Below are 11876 nucleotides of genomic sequence, written 5' to 3' on the forward strand. Positions count from 1 at the left end.
ATTGTCAAAAAATTATCTCACTAATATTTTATAGTTTTCTGTGAAGTCTTGCTCCTTTTGATTAGACATATGCCCTATTTGATATATATATATCCTTTATATGTAATATATAAAAATGTATATATAAATAAATATATAAATGTATAAATATATATACTCTTGTGGCACACTGGTTGAAAATCATAACTCTATCAGTGGTTCTGGGGGTCGAACAACCCTTTTCACAGGGGTCACCTAAATACATCCTGCATATCAAATATTTACATTACAATCCATAACAGTAGCAAAATTACAGTTATGAATTAGCAATGAAAATAATTTTATGGTTAGGGCTCGCCACAACATGAGGAACTATATTAAGGGGTCGCGGCATTAGGAAGGTTGAGAACCCCTGCTCTAGATTGACAGCTGTTTTCTTTCAGCACTTTGGAGCTATCCTGTGTCTCTTGAGAAACATTCTAATTGTTGCCCTTTGAAGGTAATCCCGTTTCCTCCTGCTGTTTTAAGAGTTTTCTCTTTGTTGTTGGCTTTTGCGCAGTTTTACTGTGATGAAGATAGTTGTGGGTTTCTTTTTATTTATTTGTCCTAAGTTTCCAGGGGCTTTTTACATTTGAGATTTGATATCTTTCTTCAATGTTGCAGGCTTCACGTTATTTCTTCACTGGTTGCTTTTGTCCTGCCCCCCCACCCCTTCCTTTTCATTGTGACTCCAATTTACACGTTTGTGACAACCTCTCACCCTCCTGTAGACTCCTGACCTGCCCACTTGTGTTTTCCATTCTTTTTTTGCTCCCTCTGTGCTTTATTTTAAAGGGCTTCCTCTAGCCTATTTTCTAGTTCAGAGTTTCTCCTGCAGATATAATCTGATGTTAAATCCATCCATTGAGTTCATAATTTCCAATAATGTAGTCTTCAATTCTACATTTTTTTCTTACCTGTCATGACTTTGTAAGTTTCCAGTTATCTGACAAAATGCTTGACCTCATTTCCATCCTCTTATTAATAAAAGTCTGTAATCCCTGCAAGCTTGTTTCTACTGTCCGTTGCTTTGGCTGCTCGCTCCTCGTCTTCTTCCAGAGAAGATTTTCCTTAGTTTTGGTCAGGTTCCTCGCAATGGTCTGTAATCACAATAATCTGATTTCAGGGATTGGCATTATGCCTCCATTCCTGGCAGGATCAGTCAATTTATGTTTAACTTTATCAAAAGATACCCCCTTACACCTGGGGTGTAACCGTCAGGGTCCCAACTTAAAGTACATGGCTGCTGTCACTTGGGTGGACCTGAGGGTCCGATTTTTGTCTCATTAACCATGAGGGGCTGTCAAAAGGACAGAACAGCTTTTCTGTTCTGGAATTGAAAAATACCCAAGGGGGTTTCTGTTTTCTGGATTTGATCTCCCTGATTCTTCACTGCATTTCAAGTTCTCTCATCCCTCAGCCTGTGTTTCTGTTTTGCCAGTGTTTCTAGTAGCTCTCAGCAGTAGCGTTGGGCTAGTCTAAATCACTTGGTCTACTATTGCTAGAAGTGGAAGCTGCAAATGGACGCGTTTTGATATTGGAGGAACAAGCCACGAAAGCATTTAGTCCAGGAGACCAAGGAGGAGGAGATGAGAGAGGGGGAGAAATATTGAGAGAACTCTGATTTAAGTAAATGGATCCTGGGAGGTACTTTAGTGAGCTTAAGACCATAATGGACAGTTAAAGGACTGCCCATGGGAGTTATTGCCTCTTTCCATTGCAGCCTCTATTTTTGGAAGAGCAGGAAGGTTGGGATGATGGTTATAAAGAAGACATTGAATAAGTACCACATGCAAGTAGAAAATATTTGTTGCCCTAATTGGGATTTTAAATATTTTCGGCTTCTAAGAAGTCTAAGAATAGTCTGCATGTTCCTTTTCTGGCTGCCACAGATCTGTCCAGCTGTGTCCTGGCAGCTTGGCACAGCTCCGCATTCCCATGCTGTAGTACAAGGACCCACAAACTTTTTCTGTAAAGAGCTAGATAGTAAATATTGTAGGCTTTGTGGGTCATACGGCTTCTGCTACTACTCATCTCTGCCTTTATAGTATGAAATTAGCCACAGATAATATATTAATGAATGGGCATGTCTGTCTTCCAATAAAACGTTATTTAAAGAAACAAGTCGTGGACTTTGTTTTATGGCTAGCCCATGCTGTAGTTCTTTGCCCTGTATTTGGATGTTGTACTAATCGCAGTTTAGTTGTAGACAACAGAATCTACTCTACCTAGTTTAAGCAAAAAGGTAGGTATTACAGGGTGCTATAAGACTTAAAGAGCTGCACTCTGGGTTGAATTCCTACATATACCTCTCAAAGTCACATAGCAGAACTAGTCTACTGGATCTGGGCCTTTTGCCACACTTGGAAGCCTCCTACCAAGCTGGGAAGCTGCCAGCTCCTGAATCACACCAGCTCTCCTAGGATCTTAACCAGCAAGATGGGTGCCTCATGTTCTGCCTCCCTTCATAGTTTCATATTTAACTCAGACGTGTAAATATATCTGATTAGTGGGATTTACATCTAAAACCCCAGCTTCAAGGAAATCTGGGAAATATAGTTTTTAGTGCTCGTGGTACAGGAAATACAAGAAGATACATTAAAAGAAGAGTGGAGTAAGTTTTCTTTCCAAACCTAAACTTTCAGGTGACAACAATAGTTATAACTCAATATAGCATGACTGTTCCTCACATAAACAAAAGTGCACTCACCTTCTCTCCAAAAGGTGAAACCCTAAGTCCCCGATGCCCCTGGATCATGGTTTTCATCACAACTACTATCCTGTGACCTGGCATACCCAACAGTTAAGCAACCTCTTCTTTTCCTGGAGAAAGGGACAGTGAGAGTTTGCCCAGTGACCAGGAGGATAAGGGCTTAATTCCAAGAAGAACCTACACATTATTTTGCTTAAACTAGCTAGAGTTTATCAACAGTAAGCATTTAATAATTGAAAAGTGAAGAAATTATGGGCAGCACCTGTTACTCAGTGGGTAGGGCCCCCATATACCAAGGGTTGCAGGTTGGAACCCGGCCCCAGCCAGCTAAAACAGCAGTGGCAACTGCAACAACAAAAAAATAGCCAGGCATTGTGGTGGGCACCTGTAGTCCCAGCTACTTGGGAGGCTGAGGTTTGCTTAAGCCCAAGAGTTGGAGGTTGCTGTGAGCTGTGACACCCCAGCACAATACCGAGGGCGACAGTAAGGGCGACAGAGTGAGACTGTCAAAAAGAAAGAAAGGGAGGAAGGGAGGGAGGGAGGGAGGGAGGGAGGGAAATAAATTATGATTTTACCCATATCTGCCACAAGGTGGTGCTGTTCAGATAAGAAGGAAAAGGCTCCCTAAAGCGGAAGGATTCAAGGATTAAATGCTGTAATTTTAAATTTTTCACATTGCTACATGCATTGGTCGTTTTTCATTCTTCATCCTACTTGACTAGAGATGAACATTTGAAGTTGATTAAGCACTCCCTTTCTGCTAGCCGTGTTCTTCCCTTATCACCTGGGCTTCCACGCGCTCTGGTTTTCCTCCGATCTTGACCGCTCCTTTTCTGCCTCCTTTGTGATCCTTCCCATTCGTGACCCCCATAACGGTGGAGTGACTGAGGCTCAGCCCTTGGATCACCTCCTTTCTCTGTCTGTACTCCCTTAGTGATTTCATATAGTCTTTAGGTTTCAAATACAGTCTGTACAAAGGTAAACGTCAAATACATTATCCGTCTCCTGGCTGGACCTTGCCCCCAATCTCCACACTCTGCGTTCATTGCCTTCTCAATATCATCAACAAATCCTCTCAGTCCTATTTTCGAAATATACCCCAAAGCCAGCCACTTCTCACTCTCGTCCAAGCTACCATCATTTTTCTACTGTGGACTTTGTTTTATGGCTAGCCCATGTTGTAGTTCAAACAAATTTTGTTTGTTTTTGAGAAAGTCTCACTATGTCACTTTCTGTAGAGTGCTGTGAAGTCACAGCTCACAGCAACCTCAAACGCTTGAGCTCAAGTCATTCTCTTGCCTCAGCCTCCTGAAGCTGCACCACTTTGTGGCAGATATGGGTAAAATCATAATTTCTTCACTTTTTTCTTTTCTTTTCTTTTTCTTTCTTTCTTTCTTTCTTTCTTTTTTTTTTCTTTTTTTTTGGACAGTCTCACTCTGTTGCCTGCCACAACGCCAGGCTCTTTTTTTAGAGATGACCAGGAAGATAAGAGCTTAATTCTTGTCCTCGCTCTGGCTCAGGCTGGTCTGGAACCCATGAGCTCAGGCAATCCACTCATCTCGGCTTCCAGTGCTGGGATTACAGGCGTGAACCACTGAGCCCACCTCTACTGGGTTTCTGCAACAGACTCCTAACCAGTGTTCCCGCTCCCACCCTGCTTCTCCTCCTTCTCTTCTCAGTGCCACAGCCAGGGTCATCCTGTGAAAACTAGTCAGATCACCTCACCCCTCGCTCAAAACCTTTCCCTGGCTTCTCATTTTTCTGCTTTGCTGGACTGGAGCCCCACTGCACCCCTACTGGCCACTGTGCCACCAACACCTGCTACAGATAGTCTCCAGTCTCAGCGCCTGTGTGCTTGGGATCCTCTGCCAGGCATGGACTTCCTCCAGAGAAGCCCACTGGCTACTTCCTCACTGATATCTTTATTCAAATGTCATTTCTTATTCCCTAACAAGCTTATTTAAAAAGAAACAAAATTTTCATCCAGTAGTTTCTATTAACTGTTCTGCTTTGTTTTTTCCATAGCACTTAATACCTTCTTGACACTATAGGAGTGTGTATGTATAGATGGATAATTATTATATGCTATATAACATACATACTTCCTTTTTATTTTCTATCTACCCCCACTAGAATTTAAGCTCCATTATGGCAAGTATCTTTTTCTGTTGTATTCAGAAAAACTTCAACATCTAGCGCTTTCTAGATGATCAATAAATACTGTATTTGTTGAATGAATGAATTCAAAATGGTACCTTTTTTGGTACTAATTATCAACTAGATGGTTTTCTTTCACTCCTAAGAAAAATAAGCTACCTTTTTATGGCCTTGCTTGCATTTTTTTTTAGATCTAACCTCAGCATATATTCAAATTATAAAACCTCATTCAATGGAATTGATATGCTGGAACAAAGTGTCAGTGAGAGAGCATCTGAATTTTGGAATTCAGGAAAACCACAGTAGAACTCAGCTATGTAAGTAAAATGGATTTTAAAAATAAAGGACAAATAATTTCTTAACCATGTCATACAAAGAATGAATGCTACAAGTAAGAGAAGTGATCGGCTGCCTCCTAAGCAATTCTAAAGAAATGCTGTCAGTCACTGTAGGTCAGTTTTTATTCTCTGGATTTTAATATAAATGAAATCCTGAGATATGTACTCTTTTTGTAGGGGGTCTGGCTTCCTTCACACAACATAACTATTTTGAGATTCATCTGTATTATGGCATATATTAATAGCTCATTTCTTCTATTGATGAGTAGTATTCCATGATATGGATATATCACAATTTTTTCTCCATTCATATCTTGGCATTTTTTCTTGTCCCTTTATTCTCTATAACTTGGCAGTTATATCTAAAGACTAGAGTCAAATTCAACATTTGTGGCAAGAATACTTCACACATTACACTTTGTACATCATATTAAATTGTATCAGGATGATGCAATTATAATGTCTATTTTTCCAGAAGCACTTAGACTGATCATCTCAATTAGGCTGGTGAATCATTAGATCTTGAATCTTTTTGTTACATTCATTGGATTTTTCTATTTCAGGTGCATTAGTTTCCATTACATTGGTTGCTTTTTATCTCCATAGCTATGTATTTTTCCAAATGTCTTTATTTTCATTGTCTTTTTTTTCTTTCCATATTCTGGGATTTTCTCAAGCCTCTCCACCATGTTTAATTGATTTGGCTTTGAGTCACGTCTATTCCTTTCTTTGCTATTTCTATTTTTTTCTAATAGTGTTTGGAACCTTGATTTATATACAGCCTCCCTTTTTATCTAATTATCTTATCTTTGATATTTTTGTTCCATTGATTATAAATTTTCTTTAGTGTCTCATAGAGAAATGTTACTCAAGTGTTTGTCCATTATTATTTAAGATGCATGCACCAGAATGTAAAGTATGCTGCTTCTTTCTTTCTTTCTTTTTCTTTCTTTCTTTTTTTTTTTTGTAGAGACAGAGTCTTACTGTATTGCCCTTGGTAGAGTGTTGTGGTGTCACCCTGCTCACAGCCAACTCCTGGGCTTAGGTGATTCTCCTACCTCAGCCTCCTGAGTAGCTGGGACTACAGGCACCTGCCACAACGCCCAGCTATTTTTTTGTTGCAGTTCGGCCGGGCCAAGTTTGAACCCACCACCCTCGGTATATGGGGCCGACGCCCTACCCACTGAGCCACAGGCACCACCCTAGGCTGCTTCTTTCATTGAGAGTGTCTTGCTATTAAAAAAGAAAATGTCAGATGAACTAAATCACATTCTTACTGATGTAGCTGATTTATATTTATGTCCTTGCATAATCTGCTTACCTCTTTATCGACTGCTAACAGTTCAGAGACTACCAACAGGTTCATGGATATACTCTGAGTATCACTAAGAACATAAACTGTTGTACAAAACTTTCTTTAACTCCTTGGTATGTATTTAGCAACAAAAATAGTTGCTAACATTTATTGAACACGTATTATATGCATAAAACCCCCAAAGGTAGGTACTCTAAGAATTTTATAGATGATGCAATCAAAGCACGAGCATATTGAATAACTTACACAAAGCCACACAGTTGTGATACAGCAGGACTGGGCCATATGCTCAGTCTGATTCCAGAGTGCATAGTCTTCATGAAATGGAATTTGCCTTTTGCATGCTGTGATTCCTCTCTCTCTGTTTTTATACTTCCTGAACTGGTTTTGGGTACTCACCATGCTGTATTTGCCTTGTTTTCTTTTCACCCCTTTCACTCCTCTTTAACATGGAGAGTTCTGTTGGAGTCCTCTTTTGCTTAGATATAAAGTAGATAAATTCTGGACTCTCCTTCCTTCTCATCTCAGACCTATTGATCTTCCCTTCAGAACTTCAGGTCAAGGGCACCATTCTGATTAGTTATGTTTTTCCCCATTTCAGTTGCCCAAAGGGACAGATATGGTTAGGTCAACAGCAATTGGTAGCTTTGGTCTTACGTCTTTGCTGGGGGAAGGAATAGAGTTGTGGGGTCCTTCTATCAAATTAAAAGCAAAAAACAGACTCAGCCCTACAGAGGGCAATTCAGTGAAATCTGGCCTTATTAGCAGTCCCATTTGGGGAGATTATTCTATCAATAAACTTGCACACATATGGAATGACTTGTACAAAATTACTCACTGCAGCACAGTTGTAACAGTAAACTGGAAACAGCTCACATATCCAAGAACAGGGAATGACTATGAAATATCCATATGCCAGACCATTATGGAGTTGTGAGTAAGAGGAAATTCTCTATATGCTGATAATGGAAAACTCTGAAGGTCCAATGTTAAGGGAAAAGGCAGTGTTTATCTATTACTGTTTAACATAAATATGGCATTTCTGTAGATATATGTGAATGATGACACCTTTTTTGAAAAATGGAAACAAAAATATATACTTGTAAATAGTGAAGGGATATAGGAGAAACTAGTGAAATTGGTCACCAGTCGGAGGCTGTGGGGTAAGTAACAGGATGGATGGGGGTGAAGGCGAGAGTGAGACTTTTCAATATCCACATTTTTCAAAGCCAGTGCGTGTTTCATCCACCACGTTTTGTAAAAAGTACATGAAAGATGTGTATACACACACATTCTCATTTCTGTGAGCAGTGATCTCATGTGCCTCTCCCTGGCTGCCACCTTCACTCTGCTCCCATTTAGCCCAGGTACAGGAGGTGACCCAGGTACAGGAGGTTAGCTTTAAGGAGGCTTTCCAAGATTCTTTTGCAAGCCTGCCAATTTCCTGCAACATCCCCTGTTTTTGTTCTGTTGCAGAGGCCTCTTGACTGATGTCGTTCACACACAGTGAGCCCAGTTAGGTCCTCTTACCTCCTCCCAGCCTCAAGAACCACGGTGATGCATCCTGACCTTCCCAGGGCTAAATCACAGCCGTGGTGAGAACGGTACAGGGTTCCACATCTTTTTCCTTGGCAATTTCCTTACTTGCTCCTTTGAAGTTAGAAAGTTACAATGAAGTTTTCCAGACATTGTTACTTTCTTTCAGTGGGTAAGACTGCTTGGAACTGGAAATAACATAACAAAATACCATATTTATTTAACATAAATATGGCATCTCTGTAGATATATGTGAACGATGACACCTTTTTTGAAAAATGGAAATAAATTTTCCTGGAAACAGCACAGCACAGGTTTCTGAAGTCTTTTACTCTTTTTTTGCTAACTTTTATTCTTTTATTCTTTTTTGGTACTTGAGAAAAATAAGTCAAAATTGTAATTCTCTTTTTATTTTTGTTCATTTTTATTTCAAAGGATTTTGTGATCTGACTTGACACACCATTTTACCCTAGAGATTTTTGATACTATTCATGAATATCTGCCAAATATTCCTTTATGAATATCTGCTGAATATTTCTTCAAGTATACTTGTCTGCACCAGCTATTGCTTATAAGAATGGCATTAATCAGTATAACAGAACTATTTCGATGGTAAGTAGGTATCATTTTAATTGACACAATAAACAGATGCCTCTGAATGGTCTAACAGCTGTTTCCTTATGCAGGGGAAGCTTCTTTCTGCAACTTTGCCCAGCAAAACCTTTTTTGTATAATGTAGTAACAGAATCTCACCCAATGAAGAGAGTCCAAGTTAATTTGGTTTTATTATTTCTGATGTATGTTTTGTTGTATTTTAGAACTAGAATACCTTTTGGTAACTAGCACGATATACCGTGGAGCCAGAACCTAAAGTGTAGACATAAGAATGAGACCCAGTGGTCAGCAATTTCTTCACTAGGCAGAGGCAGCTGCAAACTTTTTACTCCTTATATACGTTAAAGTGAAAATTTCTATGTGTTTTTTCCCCTCCCCTCTTCTCCCCTCCTCTCCCTTCCCCTCCCCTCCTCTCCCCTTTCTTCTTCCTCTCCTCTCCCCATTACAGTCTTTACCACTTTTGTTGAATGATTTCTTCTAAACTGGATTTAGGCACATGTAACTATGCAACTTACATTATTATGAACATAATTATAATTTCTTGTTGAACTCTGGTCTTTGTACATAAGCAATAAATAAAAATGCTCTAGATTATAGCCTGTGGACCATATTTGAAAACATGGAACCTATATTTATCTGTTGTGAATTTTCTGTCTTTTGATAAAAGAATCCCCCTTGAAACTTCTTATTTGGGGGGATGTTATTATTATCAACAGTATAAACACTTTCTGAAGGATTATTTAAATCAGATTCACATACTGTTCTTTCATACTTGATCTAATTCTTCCTCTCTGAATGTAGAATTTTTTGAAAGAAAAGAATGAGTCTGCACTGTATCAGTCATTGTTGATCTCATTGGAGAAAATCTCAAGCCGCTGTTTCTAGACATCACTTACAAGCCAAGATGTTAAGTTTTCCTTAGGTAAATCAATGTATTTTCTTCAGTATTTCAGGATTAGCAGGATTAGTTAGGAAAACATATCCCTTTTCACAGATCCTTATTATTTTTTCTCCATCGGCTTCACCATCACAGCAGTGCCTGACCCCAGACAAACAAAAAACCTCTGTCTCAGTGAATCCTTGACATTGCTTCATTTGACTTTTCAAATCTCTTCATGCTGAGTCAGGGGACCCTGCCAGACATCTTTTGGGTATCTGTGTTCTATTTTGTATTTGTGTTTAATACAGAAAAAAAATTATATTTAATATTTAAATATTTGGGTTTTTTTTTTTTTTTTAGATCTTCTTGTTTCTAGTTTACATTACATTTGATAATGGAGAAATTGGATTTAAATTCCTTAAGGATAGAATAGTATGTTACCTTTTCAGTAAAATACCAAAATAATTAATATTAACCTGGAAGTTTATAGTGCCAATATGATACCACTGAAAATTTCTAAATGTCTCCTGTTATACAGAAGCAGACCCTGTTTAAGTGACTCTTAATTGCCTGTGGTAGCCCTTGTGAAGCTCAGAATGATTAGTAGTTTAGTTTCCTAGTGATCCGTTTATCATTTACCTCTTAGGACCTGTATATTAAAATCTTTTTGGCTCGGCGCCTGTGGCTCAAGCGGCTAAGGTGCCAGCCACATACACCTAAGGTGGTGGGTTTGAATCCAGCCTGGCCCACCAAACAACAATGACGGCTGCAACCAAAAAACAGCCGGGCCGGCCTGTGGTCCCAGCTACTTGGGAAGCTGAGGCAGGAGCCTCGTTTGCGCCCAGGAGTTGGAGGTTGCTGTGAGCTGTGATGCCACAGCACTCTACCAAGGGGGACAGCTGGAGGCTCCTGTTTCTAAAATAAAATAAAATAAAATCTTTCTAAGCTTTCTAAATTGAATGAACGTTTGCATTTTTATCTTTTGATTAAATTTACAATATTCTTCTGCTGTATTGTTTCTTTTTTTAGATTGAAAAGAAATGCTGAGAAATAAATAAAGCTTTCCCTTGGATATTTATAATGGGTACCGGGAAGTCTAAAATACATTCCTGCCCTCTTTCTCTCTCTTGGAGTAAAAGCCCCAGCGTGGACGCCAGTCGAGGGCACCCTGAGTCAGCTTCCAAGAAACCTGAAGACGTCTCCCTGTGTGATGCCGCTGAGCGTGGCAGTGCAACCGAGCAGCCCCCAGGGAAGCAGGAGGGAGCTTCGAGAGTGGAAGGGACGCCTGCAGACGAGGCTGAAGAAGAGGTGTTCCTCAAATTCGTGATACTGCACGCCGAAGATGACACAGGTGAAGCCCTCAGAGTCCAGGACCTGCTACAAAATGACTTTGGTATCAAGCCAGGGATAATCTTTGCTGAGATGCCCTGCGGCAGACAGCATTTGCAGAATTTAGACGACGCTGTCAACGGGTCTGCGTGGACCATCTTGCTGCTGACGGAAAACTTTTTAAGAGATACCTGGTGTAACTTTCAGTTTTACACGTCGCTGATGAACTCCGTTAACAGGCAGCACAAATACAACTCTGTCATACCCATGCGGCCCCTGAACAACCCCCTTCCCCGGGAGAGGACGCCCTTCGCTCTCCAGACCATCAATGCCTTAGAGGAAGAAAGCCGCGGCTTTCCTACACAAGTAGAGAGAATCTTTCAGGAATCTGTGTATAAGACACAACAAACCATATGGAAAGAGTCGAGAAATATGGTACAGAGACAATTTATGGCCTGAAATGAAACCTATAATTCATGACTAGGTCCTGTTTCATAAACCAAATGATTGATCTTCACTTGAAAGAAATTCCTAGGAAATGCTTAAATGAAAGAGAGCCTTGTCCTAACAGAGCCACCAAGCACAAGAAAAACAAATCTCTGCAGGAAAATCTATAGAATCGTGGTACTTTCTGATGTTTCAATACACGTAAGACTGTCAGAGTTTCAAGAACTTTTCTATCATGATCTTCTTAGTTCAGGGATATGGGAAAGGAATTCTCAATTCACATTCCTTGTATTGAACTTGAACGAAAACTTATATGACAGACATTTGAACATGTGACACTTTTATTCTCTGAATTTTTTCTCAGATGGCCCATGGAAGAAATGGGCCTGGGAGATCTGACACCAGGCTCTGGTGAGGCTCCTCTCCTGAATGTAAAGCATTCTGGGTACTATGCCCCAGAAATACGAACCGCCAGAATAGAACATTTAGAATGTTGAGTGCTTCTGCACAGAAAGTCAGAAACAGAGG

General features: G+C 39.9%; 1 protein-coding gene across 1 annotated transcript; it reads left to right on the forward strand.

Annotated features, from left to right (window-relative positions):
* Positions 1-9517: 9517 nt before the first annotated feature.
* TICAM2 (toll like receptor adaptor molecule 2) lies at positions 9518-11467 on the forward strand. Its single transcript, XM_003788906.3, has 2 exons — positions 9518-9614; positions 10602-11467. Exon 2 carries the CDS (start codon positions 10653-10655, stop codon positions 11358-11360), a length of 708 nt encoding a protein of 235 aa, XP_003788954.1. The 5' UTR covers positions 9518-9614; positions 10602-10652; the 3' UTR covers positions 11361-11467.
* The last annotated feature ends 409 nt before the right edge of the window (positions 11468-11876 follow it).

This window comes from Otolemur garnettii, unplaced genomic scaffold (assembly GCF_000181295.1).
Source record: "Otolemur garnettii isolate 467f Iridium unplaced genomic scaffold, OtoGar3 scaffold00030, whole genome shotgun sequence".
NCBI lineage: Eukaryota > Metazoa > Chordata > Mammalia > Primates > Galagidae > Otolemur > Otolemur garnettii.